At 37.1% G+C, this 24,102-nt stretch overlaps 1 protein-coding gene across 7 annotated transcripts in view; it reads left to right on the top strand.

Annotated features, from left to right (window-relative positions):
• The window catches only part of tox2 (TOX high mobility group box family member 2), a 146,042-nt gene that overhangs the window by 63,095 nt on the left and 58,845 nt on the right, over window positions 1-24,102 (top strand). For 6 of the 7 annotated variants that reach the window (XM_069179449.1, XM_015364670.2, XM_015364672.2 and 3 more), the window contains one exon: window positions 14,005-14,064. The exons of the other annotated variant lie outside the window; for it this stretch is intronic. In XM_069179449.1, the coding sequence (XP_069035550.1) occupies window positions 14,005-14,064 (60 nt within the window). The remainder of the gene's footprint in view (window positions 1-14,004; window positions 14,065-24,102) is intronic. 7 annotated transcript variants of the gene reach the window in all.

Genomic DNA, 24,102 nt, shown 5'->3' with positions numbered 1-24,102 from the left:
TCAGCTCAGTCCCTTGAGATTCTTTTAATATTAAATTAGAAGCAAAAGAGGAAGCTCGCCCCCTCACTGTATTTTTTGCTGTGTTTTACCCACATAAACCAACATTAGTGACATCATATAGAACCTGGAAATCCCACCACCCTTGTCTGGTTACTTGGTGTTTTTGTGTTATCTGCATTATCTATAAACACGTCTGTCAGAATGCTCTGGCTTTCTTTCAGAAAACAAACTGAGTGTGTTGGTGAAAGCCCTGGTGGAACGAGGAACCATTTTTTATGAATGGCTTTCAGATGAGCGCGTCCGGTCTCATCTGCGTTTCTCACATTTGGGTGTTTTTTTTTGTTTTGTTTGGTGCACATGAGCTGCTTACTCATGTCCATTTTATAGAAGCATTCATCATCTTTCGTCTTCCTCCTCCCTTCTGTTGGGGTCACTGGGGGAGATAGGAGATTAATCTGGTCCACACTTGATGACATTTAGTTTACATGTACAGCAGATCTACCAGTTTATTTTTTAAAACAATGTTCCCTTTCCCTCTTGGATATATAGAAACACAGTTCTGTTTGTGGGTTTAAGTAGTTGTTTGAGAACTTGCTTTTGACAACTGATGACAGTTTTAGTATTTGATAAATCAAACAATCATCAGACAGCCTTTTAATATATTTGTTTTGGTTTTATAGTGTCTTCAGTAGTCTGCCACAGCTGAAAGATGCGGCATGAGTTCAGTGTCTGTTGTAATGGTAAAGAGGTACCCAACCGAATACTGAGTAACAACACTCTGTAAATAGCTGGAATACAGTACCTAGAAATTAATAATAGGAACCTACAGTGAAAATGTGTGCACAATGGTAATTCACATTTGTGTAAAGTTTACTCTACTCTTAAAGAACACTCTTGTATCAAATGCTATCTCAATGGTCGAGCTTATGTCCAAAACAGATTAAACATGTTGGCAATTAAGGTTTTTTTGGGGGGTTGACTATGAATCATGTTTACTTTGTATTGTTTTTCCAATTTGTAGTTATATGGAGAATTAATGCAAAGAAATGAAAAACTGAGGGGGTTAAGCAGCGCTTTTCCTTTGAATTGGCTCTCTATTTAACTGCTCTGTAGAACACAGACCAGCATTTATTTTATCCATCTCTCTGTTCCCTGCTTTTGGACCTTGTTTAAATAGTACAGTATTGTAAAGGATTTCTTTTTTAAATTACAATAGAGATCTTATTGATATTCTGAACCTCATGTCCTGAATCATTTATCAAATGGACGGTTGTTAACAAAGCATGGCCACAAAACTCATCCTGTTTTGGAGCCAAGTATGATCTGTTATTTAGCCTGATACTGCAATGCATTTCTATTAAAAAATTCTGTACAAAACTTTAAAGTTTTAAAATAAACATTAGGAAGCATCCCTTTCTATATTTTAAGTCAGTTAAGATGTGAGCTGTTTACGTTGCACCTTGACTTTTGTTTTGTGGCTGTTTATCTCTCACAATGCTGAAATGTAAACAAAATACTAATTGATAGAAAAAAACTAAAAAGAGATCTGTGACAATGTGGACACAAGACCGTGCCCAACTCAATAAAGGTCACTTATTAAATATTTTCTCCATATGGGAACCAAACAGCAAGGCATTATTAGGAAATAAGTATTGTGGATTTTTAATTGTTCTTTTTCTTAGAAGTGAAACTTTACACAGCTTTTGGAAGATTTTTGTATCTCCTGAAACAAAAGACAAAAAAACTTAAAAACAAAAAAGAGACAGAAATAAACATGCCTGCTTCCTTTACTGTAATGATTTATATTTGACACTGTCAGAATAACTGAACTACAGTGTTTTTTTTTTCATTCTGTGAAGAAAAGCAACAGAACTGTAGATTGCATTAAGATAACCAATTATATGCTAAAGGAAACCAGAACTTTTTCCATTGCTGTTATCAGATGTTGTGGTGAGCACAGGCAATGCGCAGTAACTCACAGCCCTATTACATTCACTCTGCCCTTTATCGTGTGATCTCTGTTTACCATATTCAGTTAAAAGTGGGTTATTTTCTACATCCGCTCTCCTGCCAAAGTAACCTCACTCAACTCATGCAGTCTCCTTTTTTGCAGCTTTTTGCAAAGGTGTTCACTGTTGCTGTTTGAAAGGATGTTGTTTTATAGTTCCTTAGAATTGTGAAGTTGTAGTAGCTGAGTCCCAGAGCTCCGCTGACTAGTTTGTATTTCCCCACACACAGTCCCTGACAGCTAGGTTGGGAAGGGGTGTGAAGAAAGTCAGTCCTCAGTCTCATTCATACCTCTTTGCGCTGGGATGACTTGGAGTGTGGGTGATACTGTGACATCGCTCCATCTTACTGGGCTCCACGCATCAGGTGAACAGATATAGTTTTCAGAACTGGCAGTTGTTGTGGCCTGTGCTGTGTTATTTCGTTTTACAGTAGCTTCCTCTCAGTCATTTAAAATGAAAAGGTGGGTAATTTCTTTCTTAAGGAAGGGTTACAGCTGTGTGAACGAAGAGCATTTATTTATTTCAGGTTTAACAAAATTTGAAAGATCCAGGATGTCCAAATACGTTATAAGCATTTCCTAAATATTATTGTGCTTCTAAGGGATTTTAAATTATTTTATATTTGACCAACATCTGTATTTTCTGTTAAACTGGAAAATCCTTATAAGTTAGTGATCTATTTGCAAAATAAATTATATAATATGTAGCTTCTCTATTAGCAGGGATTGTTTCATTATTGAAAGTCATATCCCTTATGTGCTGTTTGATGGAAACCTTACATTTACTCCACATATAGAGAATAGATTAGATATGAATTCAATGTGCATTTAATAACACATGCCTTTTAAATGTCTTGGACCTGTTTCAATTCCCTGTTAGTGCGAGACCTTCATAAAACCTATTGGATTGAATTAACTCTCCTTTGCACATCTTGGTTTTACAATTACATTACTCTTTCTGCTTTCTCTATCACACATAGAAAAGTGTAGTGCTTATGGCAATATATACTGTTTCTTAAAATAATTGCTAGTCTTGAAAATAAGACATTTCTACTAATGCTACATGTGAGCAGTGGTCTGTGGTGAATGGACGTTATTGTAATAGCTGAGATTTTGGACACAAATTTCTGAGGTTGAAATGAGAAAGGTGACAAAAGAGTGAGAATTTGCTGTTTTTGAATATGCAGCAGACTTGAGGACGCTGGTTCAACACATACTGTAGAACCTGATCATGAAGTGCACTCTTCTCTGTCAGCAGAGGCATTCCAGTCACTGGCTGCTGTCCTGCCATGTTGTGGCAGTAAAGAAGTGGACTGCATGCTGCTATTGAGTTAATGACATGAGGATAAGTTCAGTCCCTCAGACATTATGATGACGACATAAAACCCACAACTAACACTGATCCTAGCACACTTTTAAACCCTGGCCACAGAATATAATTTTACATTTTATATAACTTTTGCATGAGTTGTAATGTTTGCTTTTGGAATAGCTTCAGCAGGTAGAATGGAAACCTTTCTTATGTTTGATATGTTTTAATTATTTCAGCCTGAAGTCCCTTCAGCTTTTAACCTTTCACTTTTCTGTATCCCTGGCTGCACAACACTAGGAAGATATTTGGGTTAATCCCATTTCCTTTCCCTCAGGAAGCTGGTGCTGGAATGAAGTCTGGCAGTATTGGGGACTTTAATATAAACTTTACACTTATGAGTGTTTACTGTATTTGTGCTTTTTTTTTTCCAGTCGTACCATTTACTTTGCCACAGTTTCACATGCTTGGTATCACGTGTTACCATTCCACTCTGTGCTTTATTACATATTATGGATATTTTACCTTGTTATATCACAGCACATTCTTCTAAGGGAATTACGATCTTTAACAATAACCATAATCTAACCATTATAGCATCTTTCATGGTATGTCATTTTATGACGCATAACATATTATTTTTGTTTGATCGAACAAAAGAGACAGATACAAATGTAAATTAAACAAGCTGGAGTATAAGAGTGAGATGCTCAGATGTTTTTCCATAGCCTGGGACCATCAGAACAGAGAGCATGGGATCCCGGTTTTCACAGCCTCATCTGGCAACTGCAAGAACTGAAAATAACTGTTTTTTATAAATAATTTACTTTTCCCACTGTCCAGAGTTTGTAAGACACCGATGGATAAGCACAGCTAGGGTAAGTCCCTCAGTCAGTTAAATTCTCTGCACATAGAAACTTTGTCTACACAACTTTACTGAACATCATCGGGCAGCTTAAACTGTTAACAGCTGTACACTAAGCATCGAGTTTGTGTCACAAATGAAGTCTGTAGTTGGAATAAAAAAGGATCCACAAAAGCAAAGAAAATTCCCCTTTAACCAATATTGCAATCATTCCTACAGTGAACAACAGAGCTGAGTACAATGTATATAATGAGTAATATCCCCTATGGACTGACTAGTAATATTAAGAGAACAAACTGTCTGGTGAATGAAGCATTAAGCTTGATATTGCCGAGTTTGTTGTTTTTAATTCTAATTTAGGTAGAATGTGAGGATGGTACTGTAGTTGGGAATTGGGGATGGGTGGTGCAGTGGTCAAACCCTTAGAAACGTTTGACAAGCAGCTGTAAATTAACAGACCTGGTCTTGCTTTAACCTAAGTATTTTGTTTTGAGCTTGTTCAGGATGGTACCTGTCTGAGTCACCAAACACCCCTCTAGCTGACCGGGAGGTCTGACCATTCAAGCACAGAACAGGACCAGTTTTCCTTATCTAAAAGCAGTATAGATAAAGCTGCTGTGGCTTGGTTTTTAATGGGCCTGTGTACTGCATAATCTAACTTAATAAAACCTTGGATCAAGTCAGCAGGATTGCTGTTATTTGCTTAGGGCGAGTTAACATCAGAACTGTCACTATTTAGTCACACTTTCCTGTGAACTAGCTTGTATCCCAGAAATACATTCCTGAAAAATTCAGTGACTTTGCGTGAATGACAAGTAATGTTGCTTATATTAATTATAAATGTATTTGTTTCACGTTGCATGCAGGACCTACAGAGTTCATTAAGTTATGTTATGTGACATTTGGGAGGGCATAACCAAGTTACCACATACTGGGCAAAATAAATATTATATGAGACCCATTTTGTATAGAACAGTGCCTTTTAGTTCTGCTCTGTAAGTATAGTATATACATTATAGAGGGAACAATAGCAGTAGTGGCTTTTTAAAGTTTCAAGAAATCCCTTTTTCTCTTACAAAACAAAAAAAACATCTGTCTATAAAAAGGCCGATTTTTACCCTGTCACAGTTCAACGTGAATTTTTCAAGAAACAGATTTTAATGCTCCACATTCTCTTCTTATAAGCTCTAGTTTAGAAACTGCAACACAAAAACTTTGCTAAGTTACTAGATTGAAAAATAGTGTACTGTGAGTGTGCCACAATGGATTCAGTATAAAACTTTAATCATTATTTAGTGGCCTCTCAGCTAATTCATGACAGCATCAACATTTCAACAGTACGTACTGTATGAACTTAGCCTCATAGGTTTCAGAAGTCTGCTTTGAAAAGAATTACAGAACAGTACTAGTATGCTTTATCTGGGCCATGAAAAAAGCTGTATGAAGAGAGAATTTAGTTTGCTTCTGAAAGAGAGTGAAGAGTTTAATCGCCTTGTTTTTTGCACATACAGTAAAAACTTTCTAATTTAGTCCTAGGTAATGCCTTCTCCAATTCAGGGAGAGCAATAGAAAACAACACCTGTGTTTCATGATAATATTTACTTTGTGAGGGAATAAACACAAACTTTTATTGAACTTCTTTCAACAGATCATTAAGTTTAGCTATCAATCTAACTGAACTTTTCCTCACCCTTTTGTTTGAGAAAGGGGAACTGGTTTTTCCATATGCATATTATTTTGTTCATAGATACAAGTAGAAAACAATTTGCAGTTCTGAATGTCAAAGTTATTTTTTCCTAAAATCATGTTGTAAAGATAGATATTTGCCCTGCATGGCTGTACCATTATGAGTGTGGCATAGTAAAATATTCAGCTGCTGGAAGTAAATTCATGTTGTGTTGGTGAAAGACAACAGCCAAACTCAGTTGTGGGTAAATTTACAATTACATTAGGTGTCTTCTCAGAATTCTGATTAGTCATTAGTCCATTTCCAATGGTGCTTTGATACTTAGCTGCAGAACAAAGCTGTACAGTAAAACTGTAAAACAAAACCAGTAAAGCTTGAAGACTGTCTTTGTTTGAAAGTTGACAGTTAAAGCTTTGGCACTGGGTGAACATTTAAAAGCAAGGAAGTCAAATAAAACTGCAATATTATGATGCCTCATATTTTAATACAATGGGTATTAAGTGATTTCCTTGGAGAGGAGATATGAATGTTTATGGTAACCAACCACACAAAAAGTCTGCTCCAGTTCTTCTGCTGATCGCCATTCATACTTTTCTATTTTAATGAGACATTGCTCATTGAAAAACGACGAGTTCTGCATAAATAAAGAGTTTTTAATTAATCTGTCTGGAAATTAAAATAAAACAACAGCCCCGTCCTATAAAGGTTTAATGAATATTAGAAGAAATAGGCTGTGGCTGAGAATGGGTTCAAATGAATCATCTACTTCCAAATGGAATGACACATAATTCCTTAAAAAAGAACCGAAAACAAACAGTTACATGACGTGTTGTTTACCTACTGATTGCTGCCCTCATTATAAACCGGAGAAAGGGACCTTAACAAACCTGTAGAAAAAACCTCAGTACACAACACAGTATGTGTTTAAAACACAGGAGCTTTTCTCTGGACCACAGAATTAGTCAAACAGATCAAAACAAGTTATAAATTTAACAAATATTTAAAATAATGTAAGAGCCATTCAAATCATTTATTAAATTTTTATTAAAAGTATATTTGTAGAAACCTATGTTTTTAATATATTAAGTTTGTTTCATTTTTTTCCTCCAACCAATTAAAAGATTAATTTGCTTAGTACAGAAACAGTATGTGCAATAAACCCTTTTCAGGTTTTCAAGTGTGGTTTAATCACATTTTATCTTTGCAATTACTAAATTAATTAAATCAGTTACTGGAACTGTAAAGAATATATAAATTAAAAAAAGACTGATTTACATGAATAGATAATGTTTAAAAAGAGAAAGAAAATTAGTTAAATGCCCCTTGAAATTTGTCCTCTTTTAGCAAGATTTTTATTTGAAACTCACAAATGAAAACCTAGTGAAGAAAAAGCTCTGAAAAACCTACCATCTATCTATTAGTGCACTGTAAATATTACATGAGTCCCAGATTCACTTAGTAGTTAGTATTACTTCCACAGTGTGGGTATATTATTTTAAAACAAGGCATGACCTAGTTCCAGCTAGCTTCTTCCATCACGACAATCTGTGTAATCTCAGACTGCAGTCCCCGCTGAACAATTACAATGCAAAGCAATCCAAATGGAGATGTTTGTAGAAAACAACATGTGTGTAATTAAGGCTTAATGAGCCCTTGTCTGTCTGGAATGTGCAATTAGATTTGTAATAGAAAGTGCTGCTCAAATGCCAGGGATGCATAGAAAAAGGAGCACAGATGAAAGGTAATTTTTCATGGAAAACAAAATAATGGTTGTGCTGATAGCATATGGGCAAGGATGGGGTGTTGTTGTCAAAACAGGAGACACAAGGGGATACTCCCCCAGCTCCTGCCACTGGGGATTAAGGTTTGTTGGCAGTCATGCTAAGGGGCACAGAAACTTGGACAGCTCACTAGCCTTCAAAATGTAATATTTAAGAACTCATCGGATCCAAACTGAATTTATTATCACATTCGTCAGAACAGTTGTGAGATATCCTTATCCATGGGTTTTGCATTGCAATATCATTCTTCTGAATTGATTTCAGGAATAATGATTATGAGATTGTCAGAAATCTCAGACAGAAATGCCAGAAATGCTGACTAGTGTGAGTGAAGTACTTTTCACAAGATACTACAGCAGTGCCCCACCTAGGGTTTCAACATACAACTTACCAGTTATGAGTCTAGAGGCCTGAATTTTGCATTTTGAATTTCTTCTGCCTCTCTACCCTGTGAACTGAGTTGGTTGTGGGAGTGTGTATACAGGTATGACATTCATTTCGGTTATCAATGTAATTAAAACCAATGTCAACCTAATGTCAACCTAATCAATTTGGAACACTGCTGTATATACAGTATTTGTGATCACACTTCCATACAGTGTGCACTGTTACTTTTATTACCTAAAGATCATTACTACCGTTACTTTGTTTATTTCTGTAAATGAACCTGATTTTGAAACTGACTCCTATCCAGAAGTGTAGCTGTATCTTTTCTTGAAGGTGGTCAAAGTTGCAACAAGGACAAGACCAGCATCTTGACTCTTCCGCCTTCTGAGGAACAGCATCTTCACACCTTTTAACCTCAGGTTTTCAGCAGTGGGAGTTGTTGAAGCTAAATAACATTCAAAAGTTATCTGGTGCTGTTCCTACTGAAAGCGAAGAGCAGAAAATACTTTTTAAAATGAAAAAAATCAGGGAAAAAATGACCAGAAAGAGAACAGCTCAAACATACCATGCTGTTTGTGAACTACAAGGCTGTACATCAAATATAACTCTATTGTAAGCTTTTTTTTTTCTCACACTGCCCTTGGAATTCACTATTGTGTGGTGCATGATATAATGCTGAAGGTTTTAATAGATTTAATGGAATCCAGAGACAAGGTTTAGTGGCCTTTATATCAAGAGACCACTTTATGACAGACAGTCTATGAGGGGCATCGCTTAAATAAATGAAACACTTGATGTATTCTGAAAGCAGAGGTCACACTGAGAAACAGAAAAGGGATGCAGTTTTGAAATGGAAAGTCCCATCAGCTGAAATAATGTCCAGTAACAGAAAGCTTTTTTCTCTTTATGTTGCCTGTGCAACCATTGAAGAAATGTAAAGAAATAAGTCATTTACCTTTAACATGTGATTTTATTCCTTATTTCTTCTTAAATAAATAAAAACAGGTAAACTACCCTAAGCCTGTTACTGTACATGTTCTTAATATATAAACAGGAGAAACTGTTGGATGATCATTTTGAGTTTGTGCCAAAATTTTATATTCCAAATATATCTTCTATATTTGGCATGGAAATGTTTTGCACTTTGCATTTCATATCATGCATATCAAACAATCACCCAAAATGAATTCATTTAGCATTATGCCATGCTTATTTATTATCTCAGCTATAGTAGTTCCAGTATTTGTAATAATAATTACAGGGTTTTACTCAGTGCAAGACTGCGAATAAAAAAAGACATTGGTTTAAGCAGCACCCTGTTATTCCTTTCACAAGCATGCTTGAACATGTTTACAATCAAACTGCCCTTTGCATTGGCTTTCTAATTCTGCAGAGATTTCAGGAGATTACTTTGCCAGAGCAGAAAAAACAAGACTTGTGTTATGCCACACTCCTCACTATCTTCACTTATGTCAAGCTTTAGATCATGAATGGCTTTCTGAGAGCTCCCTTAGCCATGACTTCTGGTTGTTGCTGAATTATTCCTGTTCAGCTTACGGCAACAATCTGATTGTAAGGATTGTGTGATTCCGCAGGACAGGCAATCCTAAGGTTATGGGTAAGGTCTTGTCTCTAGTTGTGTCTTGCCCAGAGGATATTAATGGCTCTTCTAATATTGCACTTAGGGTGAAATTTAAAACCTATTGTAAGGCTCTCATTCATAAACTGTTCACATAAAAGGATGTGATTTACATAAATGCTGATTCTAAAGTTAGTTGCCCTGTTCAAATATCCATCCATTTTCAAATTACTTCATCCAACAGTTCAGTGTTACAGGGGACCTGAAGCCTATCCCAACAAGCAGTGGGCACAAGGCAAGGTATACTAGTCCATCACAGGTCACACACAAACACACACACACACACTCATACTAGGGCTATTTTCCAAGACTCTAATGAGCTTATCAGTATGTTTTAGGACTATGGGAGGAAACCAGAGCACCCAGAGAAAACCCATGCAAACACAGGGAGAACAAACATACTCCATGCTGATAACACACCAGGTCAGGAATTGAACTCAGGGCTGTGCCACTGTGTCTTCCTTGTTCAAATATCTGTATTGTAAAAACTATACACCATGGAGCATAAAGATTTGGTAACCATAGATGGAACCAAGGGAGATACCTTCCAATGGACAAGGGCTATACACACCATAGGGCGTATACTCACCATTGCTCACTAGATTGCTGCAAATGCCTATTAGCATCGTGGCCTCTGGTGTGTATTTTCCATGAGAATCTGTTCTCCATTGTCCCTTTTGTATCTGTGCCAGATTTTATTGCAACATGGTGCACAGATGTGCAAACAGGCCACACCACTTTATATACACCCTACAGTATGTACAGTATGAGCAGTGGGGTTCTGAATAGACTATGTAATAATTGCAACATAACTGAATGAGTTAAAACAAGTTAATTTTAAACATAAAGAAATCCAAAATACCTTTACAAGTAATTCAATATTTTCCCTGGGTGGTACATCAAAATGGGTATTTTGTACTTCATTCATTTTGTAATTCATCTAATTCAGGGTCATGGAGGAGCCAGAGCCTATTCCAGCAAGCAACAGGCAAAGGTGATATATAGCCTGCGTGGGACATGAGTCCACTGCAGGGCTCACACAGATACACTCACACCAGGGCCAGTTTTTACCAGAAGCCAATTAACCTGGACTGTGGGAAGAACCAGCATAACTGGTAAAAACAGGGAGAATACTGTATACAACCTACACACATAGCCATGTTTTAATTCTGAACAAATTATTAAATGAACCATTTTTCCTATTTTGTTCTGAGTGGTATTCAAAATTCAGTTATCAAAATTTACATGAACATACATTGGATGTTTATAGATCTGATACTAAAATATGGTTATGCAGAATGAGTTGAATACTGCTGACCTTGGGGCTACCTCATGCACTTGCGGTACAGGCTCTGCTGTACAAGATTATTGCTAATGAACTGGAAGTCTAGCAGTAAGCAATCTGAAGCTTTTTAAAATTGCAGCCTGTGAAAAACTAGTGCATTTTTTAAATTTTCCAGTAACAGGCAGATATAATCTACTTTTTGCCTTTTTTTAAAGCTGAATTATGCTTCTCAGTATTGTGTCAGCGGGAGATGTTCATAATTCATAAAAGAATACTGGAATTATTGGAAGTTTGGGATTGGCACTGTGCTACACAGTGTTTAGGGAATACTGCTGTTTCCCATGGATAGACCTCTTTCCTGTTTTCTGGTTGTTTACTGTGCACTGAAAACCCCAGAAGTCTCCCGAAGTAGAGTACATTTTTAGGTATGTATCAAAGATATGCTGATAGTCATTGGAGGTGTGGAGTTGGGAGGGGCTCATGTGTTGCTATTGTGTATCTGTTGCCAGGATCTCAATGACAACATGTCCCACCAACTTATCACTTCTGGTGGCTTCAGTTTATGCAAAACCAATTCTATTTATATCTTCTGCACTGTGCTTTTGTAGTTTTGCAAACCAGAGTGTTAGGTGTCAGATGTGCGTCAGTAGTTAGAATAAGCCTCTTGTTGCTACCAGTATAGCTTTTGTTTGCTGCCTTTTGTTTAGCATTCTCTCATTGTGTCTTTGACTGGTGCTCTGTGCTGTTCATTTATTTAGCTGTGCAGTTTTTTACTTTTCTGAATGTGTGATCCCACAATGGATTGTGAAGCCTGTGTATGTGGAACAGTCCTTTGCTCTAAAGAACTAATGTGTTGTAGGCCTTACTGATATGGGAGAAACATAATACTGTATATGTAACTTTATTTTGTATCTCATTGCCGACTTTCCGGAAGAATTGGACATTTCTCATTTTTACGGTTTTTGTATTAAGCCTGAAACAATGCAAATAAGAAGTGAGTTAAGTTTTTGTTTACATTCTGTGGTATTGTACAAGTTCCAGTGTTACAGTATCACAAATTATACGTTTCATAGTTATTACAAACCATCACCCCTAAGCGCTTCAAGTCTGTTTTTTTGACAGAGCAATCTCTTTTAGAAATATGGACTCATTTTCTCCCCTTCTTGAAAAGTGTCTTCATTGTTTTTGATTTCCATAAATTATCTTGACAAACCTTAATCCAAGCCATGAACTCGGCAGTACAATGCCAACCAATATTAGTAGTAAAATAGCACTGACAGATATACACAGTTATATCAGGATGAGAAGATAGTTGTTAAAGTTGTACAAATTATAAAAGTACTTTGTATGGCTAAGAGTTAAATATCTGTTCAGTGTGCAGATTATATTCTTCCTTTTATCTTTGAAAGTGATTTAGAGATTAAGGAAGAGAGATGTGGTGTTAACACAGTTCTCATAGTGGCTGTCAGCCGAAGAAGAGATTTGAAGAAGTGAGTGCCGCAACAAGATTACTCCATTGTTTGATCATTGGAGTTCCTTCCCCTCCACAACATTTTCTTTCTTTTCAATATGCAAAACAAATTATTTCTTATTACATAAACTGTGAATGCTATTCTTTTAAAAATATTTAATGATACAATTGGTTTTAGTTTATTCATTTTGCTTGCAAACGCTGGCTTAAAGCTGTCAAGATTTTTCACCATGTTCAATACTGTAGGAGGAGGGACTATGGGATTCAAATTCAGCATCTGTCTGTGTTTACGAAACCGTCGGTTTTGATGCTTTTAGCGATAGCAGCCCATCACAGGAAATCAATGTTGGTATTTGACTTGGATGAGTGACAATTAGACCTCAGGATCAGAGAGAGTACATTGGTAACTCAGTATAACATTAGTAGTAGAAGTTGTAGCAGTGTTAGTAGCAATATTAATCAGAGTGTAGGATGTTTACCAATACAGGCTCCATGACAGCAAGGACTTTTGTGATTGTAAATTATTTTTTAGCTCTTTTATGAGTTTGCATAACAAACGCTTATCTGCCGTCAATAAATATCAGGTAGATCATAGATTGTATTTTCCTTTACTGTATGGAAGAAATTATTCTGAGACGGACTAATGGATCCTTACAAAATGATAAGGAGAAAATAATAAAGAATATTTATCTATAAAAGAATATGAAGACTAGGGACAGTGGATGATGAAGTTAGGCAAAACCAGTAATAACTTCTCATTTTATCACAAACAGCAACTGACAAGCTTAAGAGGTTGTAAAATGTGTTTTGTAAAAAATAAAAGGCTGAATAGTGAAACTGATTATCAAAAAAGAGCTGATTGTTAGCAAGAGCATTTTCTTTCACAAACCACATGACAGTGCAGCTGGCTTAGCTGAATTTTTATTTTTTCTCTGTAGGGCAGTCATGAAGGAGAATCCCAAAGAAGATTAAGACTGACTTTTTGACACCTCAATGAGGTTATAATCCCCCCCCATATCTTTTTAGCAAGCTGCCAGTAACAGCAGCCAGTTCCCTTTTCAGGGTCAGTGTGCTTAAGCCTTCTGAACTGTTGCAGATCAGGGCTTTTCTTTCTCACTCTGTACTCCTGCCATGAGCCGCACACATCAGCGCAAATTGGCCCTCATGTTTGTCTTCCCCCTTCCTGCTCCTGGTCACACTCTGGTGTTTTCAGGACTACCCGAGTGAGAAAGTGTTGAAATCCTGTGGCCTTCCTGACTCTACACCTCTCAGGGCCGCAGTGTCTCTGCCTGGCATGATTAATGCGCTGAATCAGCTGGCCTTCTCACCTATTCTTGTGAGAGACAAGGCACTAGAGCCCCCGTGCAATCCTGTTGGGCAAACTGCTGTTCATTATCCAGCCTGACCAATCTAATTAGATCTCGTTCTAATGAACTCTAATTGCTGACATCTATGAGAGCAATTGAGGTTGAGAAGATGTGTCAAAGTAATTGGATTCATGTTTAGGCTTTTTCTTTCTCCTTTCCTATAAACCTAACGTCATATATACATTATTTTTATTTCTGTTTACAGTTTGATGGTGACAACATGTACATGAATGAAAATAACCAGGAATTTCTCTCTCCAAATCAGGTGAGTTCTGCAACTTTCTCAGCTGTTTTATGTACACATTAAAGCCTTGCAGGCCACTGGGCAGACAGACAAGTTAAATAGGTATTGGATCTAGGGTATCACTGCAGTACAGAAGATCACATGGTGTTTAAACACAGCAGTGCCACCTTGGAAGGGGGCAGGTTTCCCAGCTGGAGAGAACACATGGTTTGGTAAAGGATATTTGTTTCTCTATGGGCTTCAAGATTTGTTGATATTGTTTTAAGACTTACAACAAGAGGGAAGCCCATGATTTATAACTGTAACTGTCAATTATAATTTTCTTCTACTTATATTATATGCCTTTGTTTCAGTTGGGTTGTGTCTGTTTGAAGCTGACCTAATCCCACAAGGTAGAAAGCTGATGTTGGAAAAAGTTTGAACATAAGGAAGGTTACAAAGGAAAGAAAGCTATTCATTCAGTCTTCTTCCTCCAATTGCTTATGGCTTATTGATCCAAGGATGTCATTGACTGCTTCTTATGTAATCCCCAGTGAAATCTGACTGTCAAGCGATGGTTGGGTAGCTTGTTCTGAAACCTATAACTGTTTGTGTACAGAAGTACTGTACCTCCTGCTTTAATTTCTTAAATAACCTTATACTTACCCCTATACTTGTTGCCCTCTGGATTTGAAGTTTGTTCAGTAATCTGAATACATGAGTAATTGATTTTATTAACATTGACACCTAGAATCTGCTACCGGGTGTCTATAGGGTTAAGTTGTGCTTTGATTTGAAGGTTGGACAACTACAAACCAAAGGAATCAGACACACCTCTAATAAGGAGTTCTTCTGCAATCTCCAAGCTCAGAAAAGACATGACTTTTAAAGACATCATTTTCTTAAAGTCCCAGGTCTAAGATAAATTCTCACAGGCTGACTTAGACTAAGGTGACTAAGGAATGTATTTTACTCTAATTAATTGTCAGACACGTTGATTTTTTAGGTGTGAAGCACTATGTTTTAACAAAGTGTTAATTTGTGCTATATCTTAGAAAAGAAAGTGTATCCTGAATGGCAGGGGAAAAACTGCTCATCCATCATCAATGAGCTACTTATTCCTGATAAGAATCGTGGCGCCCAGAGCCTGTCCCAGAAGCTCAGGGCAAATTACACCTTGGAGGGGATACAAGTGGGTTGCAGGGCATAATAATAATAATTGCTTACACTTATATAGCGCTTTTCTGGTCACTCCAATCCAAGAGCTTTAGAGGTAATGGGGACTCCCCTCCACCACCACCAATGTGCAGCCCCACCATGATGATGCGACAGCAGCCATAGTGCATCAGATCCCTCACTACACATCAGCTATTAGTGGAGAGGAGAACAGAGTAATGAATGCAATTCATAGATGGTATCAGTAGTATGATACCATTGGGAAATTTGGCCAGGACACCAGTGACACCCATACTCTTTTCGAGACACGCCCTGGGATTTTTATTGACCACAGAGAGTCAGGACCTTGGTTTTACGTCTCATCTGAAGGACGGCAGTGTGTCCCTGTTTCACTATACTGAGGCATTAGGACCCACATGCAGGGAGAGCACCCCCTGCTGGCCCCACTAACTCCTCTTCCAGCAGCAACCTTAGTTTTTCCCAGGAGGTCTCCCATCCAGGTACGGGCCAGGTTCACACCTGCTGAGCTTCAGTGGGTTACTAGTTGTGAGTTGCAGGGTGATATGGCTACACACAGGGAACACTTAAGTTCTTTTAGAACCTAATTTAGAGATTTCTATTATCATAGAAAACATGTATTTGAAAAGTGAGTGACTACTGTAGGATCTGACAAAAACCATGCTCACCCACTGTGAGCATGCAGACAAAAAAGGCACCCTCTGCACCATGGTCTGTCTAGAATTGAACCCAGGACCGCAGGGCTAGCCACCATACAACCATTCCATGCAAGCAGAAAAAGTAGTGTTAAAATTTAATTTGTCCTGTCCATTTTTATTTCACTTAGCAAATCCTTAAAAACGTTTAAGAAACTAAAGCCCGGATGTAAACAAAATATTAAGCTGTTCAAACAGCCACTTGAATGAGAGAGATCATTCACACCAACCTTCAGTGGTAAAGAAGGTTTAGAGTGCACAAATTGTATTGGATGTGGGTGTTTTAAAAAATTCAAAAGACATGTTTATAAGTAAAACAAATTTACATGTCAGGAGGACATTCAATTGAGATAAATGTGTGCTCTTTAAATCTAAAGTATGCATTTGATTTTTTCTAAGTAAACAGCTAGTTTCTTAGCTGGGGGGTGTCCTTTAATATCTATCCAATTATTTTGTCATTCACACAAAACAGAGATAGCAAACATCCAATAAATAATGACATAACCCTAGGATTAAGACTAGATCATTTATAAAATGTGCATCCTTGACATCTGTATGCCTTAATAATAAGACAAATTAATGATTCTGAGGAAAGTTTACTGGGATTCTGTCCAAGATTTTCTAAGCAAAAGAAGGGTAATGCAATGAGGCATTTCACTAGTTCTTTGTGAAGACAGAAGCAATGCAACACTATATTTACTCTTTAGTGACATGCTGCTTCCATGTTTTATGTGCTAATTTATGTTCAAGGGACAAAGCAATTTTGCTTAATTACTTTGATATACATTGACATACTCACATCTTGTAATGTTAATGTATATTGTACCTTTGATATTCACTGCAATTGACAAAGTGATGAAAAAACCTAGCTTTTTAATTTTCTATTTTCCTTATTCCTTATTTACCCTTTAGTACCAGTTTTACCATCTCGTAGCCTCATCGAGTCAGATCTCAGAAGCTAAGCAATATTGGGTCAGTACTGCGATTGCAGACCTTTAAAGAAAACCAGATAGCTATTATAAGTGGAGTCTGTGGACCACATCTGGTGGGGCTCTTCACTCTGAACTAGATTTTTTAAACCAATGGTTCTGCACCATGACCAGGGACACTTTGGTGTTAGAGATGCTTTCAGAGGGACATTAAACCAGCATCCTGTTGTTTGTGTATCTTGGGTAAATTCCTATCTGGACACGTACAATCTAGCCTCAGTAATATCCTCCTTTATTTCAATTGGCAAAATAATATCACAGCTCTTCACCTGATCTGCTGACTAGTGGGGCTTCTGGTGCAGAACAGGTGCTATGCATCACCCAAGTGGTTTCAGTGGTGGATGAAAAAGTTCTCCTGTATGTATGTAGATGGCTCTGGGATCCTTTGAAAAGAAAAGCACTGTATAAATGCAAGTGTTTAGTGTCAAATAATATTATTGTGTTGGGCTATCGGCTCAACATCATGGACTGTGGGGTTCCTGTGTAAAATTGCTTATTAGGATTAGAAGGACTCAAGGCATTTTTCCAATACTGTCATGAATCACAGCTGAGTGGTCACAATTTTGAACAAATACTTCTACTATGCTTCTATTTTAAATAAGGTCCAGCCACACACTTCTGTTACAGACAGATACAATGTATGCTGTGCTTGCCAGCTTAGAGCTTGCCTAGGGCCTATTTCCTGTGTAGCAGCAACTAATATACCTAGCTGACCACCTCCCTGGACTTCACAAGTTTTATTTAATGTTTATTGTTATATTCAAAATTACCTATTTTTCTCTATATTTGTGTAATTAGGAAATGTTGGTTGTGTTGTCTGGGCCTACATGGAGAAAACGTGCAAGGGCAGACAGGCTCCTCTGACCCGATCATCTCTTGACCTCTTGACACTCCAAGTGCTGCAGAAAAATACTGCAGTGAGAGGAGAGATTCACCCCTCACTGATGTCAGCATAAGCTAGGAGCCTGCAGGTGTCATGATTTTATTGAGATCTGAAAAGGCCCTGGCTCGCTAATCCCAAACTGACCCCTGGTGGCACTGAGCCAGTTGCGCATCCCATACTTGGAGATTCCTGGTTAATGTTGGCTTGTGACATAACAGGGTTATTTTTTAAGCATTCCGTTTTCAGTCCCTAATATTTTTTTAAATTATTTGTAACTGAAGGATTTTTATCATCACAAAGATTTGTATGACTTGCAGTCTTTAATTTACAGTCTGGATATACACAGTTTTGGGTGTTTTTTGGAACATGCAATATAAATGCAGTGAGCAGGTGTCTGTAAAACATGGAGAATGTCATGTGAACCAGCTCTCCTTCAGTACTGCAAGAGAAGCCGTTCCTGGAGCTGTGCTTTCTTTTTATGTTGGGTTTAACACAAAAATGATCTTGATTGAGAAATTATTGAAAATAAATACATTTGATTGGAAAATCTAGCAGATAACATCTAAGTAAGCAGATAAGTAATTGATAAATGGCTGTGGCACCAATGCATTGTGCTTAAATATATTATGTTTTATAATCTGTCACATAACCCACAGAATCTACACTACAGTACATACAATTAGAACAGTGCTTTGTAATGGGCATGCTGTTTTACAGTATGGCTCAGAACTGCCTTTCTGTACCCTGGGACAGAGTGCAAATTCTTTATGGTTTGCTTTAAGACTCTCAGCATTTGACAGGTGTCTTCCCCACTCTCCCGCCTGCGACCCTGCGCAGACACGCCTGCCAGAGCCACTGAGCTCTGCTGAGTTCAGCTGCAAATGCATCTGACAACAAAACTGCAAGGAAGAGCTCAAACTTACCTTATGTCAACATACAGTACAGTAGTAAAAACTGTATATTATATGTATATAACTATTTATAAAAAATAGCAAGGACTGTTTCTTTCACCTCACCCTATCTGTTTATGCAACTGAAGAATACCCAGATAGTATATTATGATTTTCTTGCAGTTTTTTTATTCTTATTCCTTATTCTTTTTTCCCTTGTGTAGCTCTTGTGCTCTTTGCATCAACTGAAATCTGCCTTTGCATCTCTACAGGAAACGGGGAACAATTTGGTCTTAACCTGAATTTTCAAATCAGCATAAATTAAAAAATTGACAGTCTTGAAAAAGTCTTCAGAAGCAGTGTTCCTGTCTTATTTTTTAGTCTTATTTTAGTGATTTATTTTTAATATATTTTATGTATGGTACTAAAAGTGTAGTAGGAGTTAAAAACTTGAATAGTCTCATTATTATATTATGACTAGCAGTACTTATAGTCTAGTTAAATTATAGTATCCCCCTTTATCATTCATTTGGGTCAGCGTGGCTGCTGGGTACCCTGTTCACCGGGGCCTGTGTGGTTTCTCTAGTGTGAGGGACCAAGGTTAGTGAGCAGGGCTCGGACCAGTCCCCTTCTCCGAGACTCGGAGACCTGAAGGACCTGACCTGTCCTTCTTTCAGACATATCACGTCAGACATGGAGGTGCTATGCTCCTCTGGTCCTCAAAATATGGCACCAATCTTTGTTTTCCCACATGGGGGAACTAAAACAGTTTTAATGCCACTGTACTGTGACTTCAGATATTCATTGAAACTTGAAATTTAAAATCTGATCTAAAGGGTGGAAATGCAGGCCGTTCACATAATTAATGATAATGATAAATCCAATTTGGAAGTTTGATTGCAGCATTTTATTTTTATTTTATCATTTGATTTGGTACTTTTTTGTTCTTTTCATATGTAATCAACTGATTGAACATGTCTATAGACAAACTGCCTTCAAAGTACTAACATTCCTTTAGTTCATTCTCACTGCATTCCATGAACTAAAGTATATTAAAAAAGTATATTAAAGCTATACAGTCTGTTTCACACACAGAGTGTTTTTGAGTGACCCCATGGTGTGATTTTTAAAAACCTGCAAAATTGAAACGTTTCAGTTTTCTTCCACTGGCAGGAGTCCTTATGTCATGTGAAGGCATGCAGTGATGAAGCCTAACCTTTGTCTTTAACACCTGTCTTGCATGTCAGGTGTCTCTGTCTCTTTACTAAATGAGTTGTATATGTGTTTCTTTTGCAAAATATAATTTAAAACTACGTGTTAATTCTCATTACAACAGTACAGCAACTGTGTCTGAAACCTGTGCTTTTATAGGTTCCTATAAAACTCAGAAGCCAAAAGGAAATATACCTTTTGAAGTATCAATTTAGGGCCAGAATAAATAATTACTTGCTTGAGTTTTTATTTGTTGATCTATTTATTCATTTATTTGTTTATCCCTGCACTTTGTTTTTGAGACTTTGTTTTTACTATAGAGAATCTACCCCTCCTCCCACTCTCTTTCATCAAGTAGTTGGCAGGAAGAGGATTTTTTTGGATAGTCTGAGAATCTGGAAATGAATCCTTTTTTTTCTGTTTGACAAAGTCAAATTCCTTATCCCATAAACAGCCAAGGTTTTGGATTGGACTGGTGGATTGACTGCTCATCCATAGAGTAAGCACTTGGAGCTGTTAAAAATACCTCATGAACCTTCTGTTCCTTTCAGAGTGAAAAGATAGGAGTGTTCTACCTTCAGCAATGAGTTCTCCAGGGTTGCAGTCAATTCCTGTTTTTCAATTCCATCTCCCAATTCCAATTCTCTGAATGTGCAAAAAGGAATTGCTTTGAATGACGGAATTGAAAAACTGGAATTGAAGCCAACCCTGGACCCTTAGCTTGAGCTGGAAACCTCTTTGATGTACTGTACGATTGCTTGAGACAACTACAGGATACCATCTCTGTGACAATTACTTTTTTTGTGTGCAGTCAATTTTCTTTCTTAATCTTTAAAAAATACTTGCAAGTATTACTTTCAAACATTCTCTTTGGACCACCTATTGTATTTAGTCCCCAGTTGTATCCACATAAACCAGATTCCATGTTCTAAATTCAGTCTAGTGTGACTGTCAGGAAGCCCTCTGATTAGGACAAAAATCATTGGTTTATCTTGCTGATTAAAGAAATTCTGCACCGTGTTCGAGCCCTGTTGCATGGGTCTGTCTCTGTCCTTTCCCCCACTGTTTTGCATTATATCAGAATTCCTAGACATGATTTACAACTTCCTCTAGCTGTCTGTAGTCGATTACGCCTGTCTGGCATAGTAGCATTACAGGTTTCACATCTAAGTCATTTTTTTTCAAACCATAAATAAACGTCAAGACTTCAGACAGATTTCCATTGATAATAGACTGGAGGAGAGCAAACTTAAATGGTTGTTTGTTTCAACAGCTAGTCAGTTAGTTCTGAGACTGTATTTGTTTTTAATGTCTGTCTAAACTGTTGTTCCTTCACATTGTTTTTTCAGAGACCTTTATTACTGTACCTCAAAGAGCTTCTGTACAAATGTACAAAGCTGGCTTCACAGAGCTCTCAATGTCTACTCCTGTGATGGCCATGTCTGGCTCGGAGACTGAAGGCATGAGACAAAGTAAACTCTAGCCTTTCTACTCATTATAATAGGAAACATAAGAACTTGTAAGAAATGTAACACAGGAGAAAAGGCCAATCTTGTTTAGAATGTGAGTTCTTAAGTGGTATTATGCTTAAGTGGTGTCATGGTCTGCACAGGAACATGTCAGGACTTGATTATTTTAACATCTAAAAAATGTGTAATAGTCACCTCACTATAGTTTTGGAAACAATATAATTTTTATTTAAACTGCAGTGTATGATATAAATTTCTCATTTTTGGTGAACATAACTAACCTTTATTTCTTTATTCCTTTATAATCCTGTGAGGGTTCTCACAGGATTGGAGTGTTACTCAAAACAAGAATTTAAAAAATGGAAGTTGTCAAATGTTGAAATGAGGCAGTTGAAGCCGCAGTGTGGCCATACTGTTTGCGATGTACAGATGTTGCTTGGGAATGATCAAATACTTTTCTTTTTTTTATATTTGCAATGGTCTAATTATGAATATTGAAAAACTCCCATTAGTTTTTTGAAGAGATTTAAGTAACAGAGTTTCAATATAGAGAATTAAGTAGCAGTCTAGCAGATAAATACATGTGTATGTACATAGATCTGTAGATAGCAAAACTTTAAAATGTTATTTTCTTATGCAGTTTGATATTCAGCAGCAACCAATTCTATGTATTCTAAAAAGATGTCCTCATGGATTAATGTTATTTTGTAATGTAATTACAAAATGTGATTTAAAAAGAAAAAATAATATAAGACTATAAAGAATTCCCCGCTTACACTTAGTAGTGTTAATGCCTGGCAAATGGGGGCAAAGAGCAGAGAAAAGGGTGGATCATTGGAAGAGCATTAAGAATATAGTACACTGCCTAAGCCAGTAGTAAATAATAGAGTCAGGAGTTCAAGTCCCAGATGTGCTCATCCCTTCTTCCTACAGTGAAACTAAAACACACACATTTATAGAACCTGCTTCATGCAATGATACCATACAGTTACCAGAGGCTACTGTCCTTCTCACATGCCAACAGTCAGCATGCGATTTTCATCATAGGTATATAACAGTTTACAGAAGCTTCTGAGAAAGCAGACTGTACTTGTACCAAGCATCTTTTCAGTGAAAGTGTTAGTCAAGCTGATTCTCATATTTCCCTATGTTTTTGGAAGTGGTTTAATGTAATTAATGATTATGAGATCTGTAACACCTCAGATTGTTTTGCCCTTAGGTATACAGGCAAAAATGGCTTTTGTTTGTAACAGCTCCCACTGTATGAAATACAGAAAGCCTGTGAATAATACAGAAATTGAACTATTTGAAGTGGCGCTAAAAATTCATAAACTCTCCTGTTGATCTCATTTTATATTGGCTTGTAATTGCATTGCCTGCTAAACGAAAAGTAATGTGCCTGTGAAAGCTACATAAAAGCCAACAGAGCTAAAACTTGCCAACCAATGGTGTTACAAGAGCCCTCTACAGAACGAAAGAAGTGCCCTCTATAAAAATACTGCAGAACATTATGGAATATTAATGCTTGGTGTTTAAATTTTTTTTATCATGCATCCTGTTTAAGTCATTTTAAGTGAGGCAAAAACTCTAATTAAAGTGTTTTACAATAATGGAAAACAGACTTTATTTTACTGCAGTACTGTATCTCATACCTTACCTGTTATATAAGAGCATATTCATAGCACAGTTTTCCAGTGTATGATAAATCATATCCTGACAGCTTGATGGAAGAGGTGCTGGCCTGTCCTTGCAAGCTTTCTTTTGCAGAGTTATTGACAGAGAAGTTTGATGTACTTAAACAAGGGGAAGGTCCTGTTTGTTCAGGTGATTCATGTTCAGTGTAGGCCCATAAAGTCACAATGTGTAGGATCTATGCAAGGGAACCCTTGTTGTGCACCGTTTGTGTAGCAAAGACAACCTTCTGAAGAAATTGGGGGCATTATAACACACCATTAAGTAATATCTAGCATGTGCCTGGCATGCTAAATCAATGTTTAATACAAATTGTATTTCTATATTATATAATATTGATTCATGTTTACATCTGTCTCTGATCATGTTTAAACCTAAAATTAATTAAGACTCTGCCCAGAGGTTTCTTTCTTGATGTTCTTGTTTCATTTTTAGACCTTTTATTTGAAAGATTTGAACTGCATTTTGTTCCACTCCAGTGTTCACCAATAATGACCTGTTAGTGCAGACAGTTGTACCACAGTGAACCTCCTCTCTAAGTGGAATCAAAGTGCCATTATGCCAGGAAGAGAGACTGTAGGTCTTATTTATTATTTGATAAACCCCCATGTAACCCCCGATGATGTACAATAGATGGCTTGTGCAGCTCTGCAGTGTGCCATTTCAAATTAGTCACTAAGGGCAGCTGTATCTTTGCAAAATGCATTAGTACGCCACTCAGAACTCATATTGCCCAGGGTTAAACACAAATTATATCATTTCTGTCATCCAATCAAATCAGAGTGACCCCCGACCCCAGAAATGACTGAAATGCATAATGAAATATGACATCTCACAAAGCCCCTGATTTTAATCTAAGATGACATCTGATCAAATGAAGGTGACCTTTTGACCTTGGAGATGAGTGAAGTGTGCACTGTGGCATGGAGAGAGAGAGATCACAACAGGATGTTGTTCACTAGGGCTATTGTTTTATCTCCTCAAAGAAAGGCTCTTGTTGCAAGTAAAAGGTTTCTTAGAGAAAAGGAATGGATAAAGTTTGAGACATTTGGACTG

This window comes from Lepisosteus oculatus, chromosome 16, assembly GCF_040954835.1.
Source record: "Lepisosteus oculatus isolate fLepOcu1 chromosome 16, fLepOcu1.hap2, whole genome shotgun sequence".
Taxonomy (NCBI): Eukaryota; Metazoa; Chordata; class Actinopteri; order Semionotiformes; family Lepisosteidae; genus Lepisosteus; species Lepisosteus oculatus.
The sequence above is the reverse complement of the archived record's forward strand: the minus strand, read 5'-3'. Positions and strand labels throughout refer to the sequence as shown.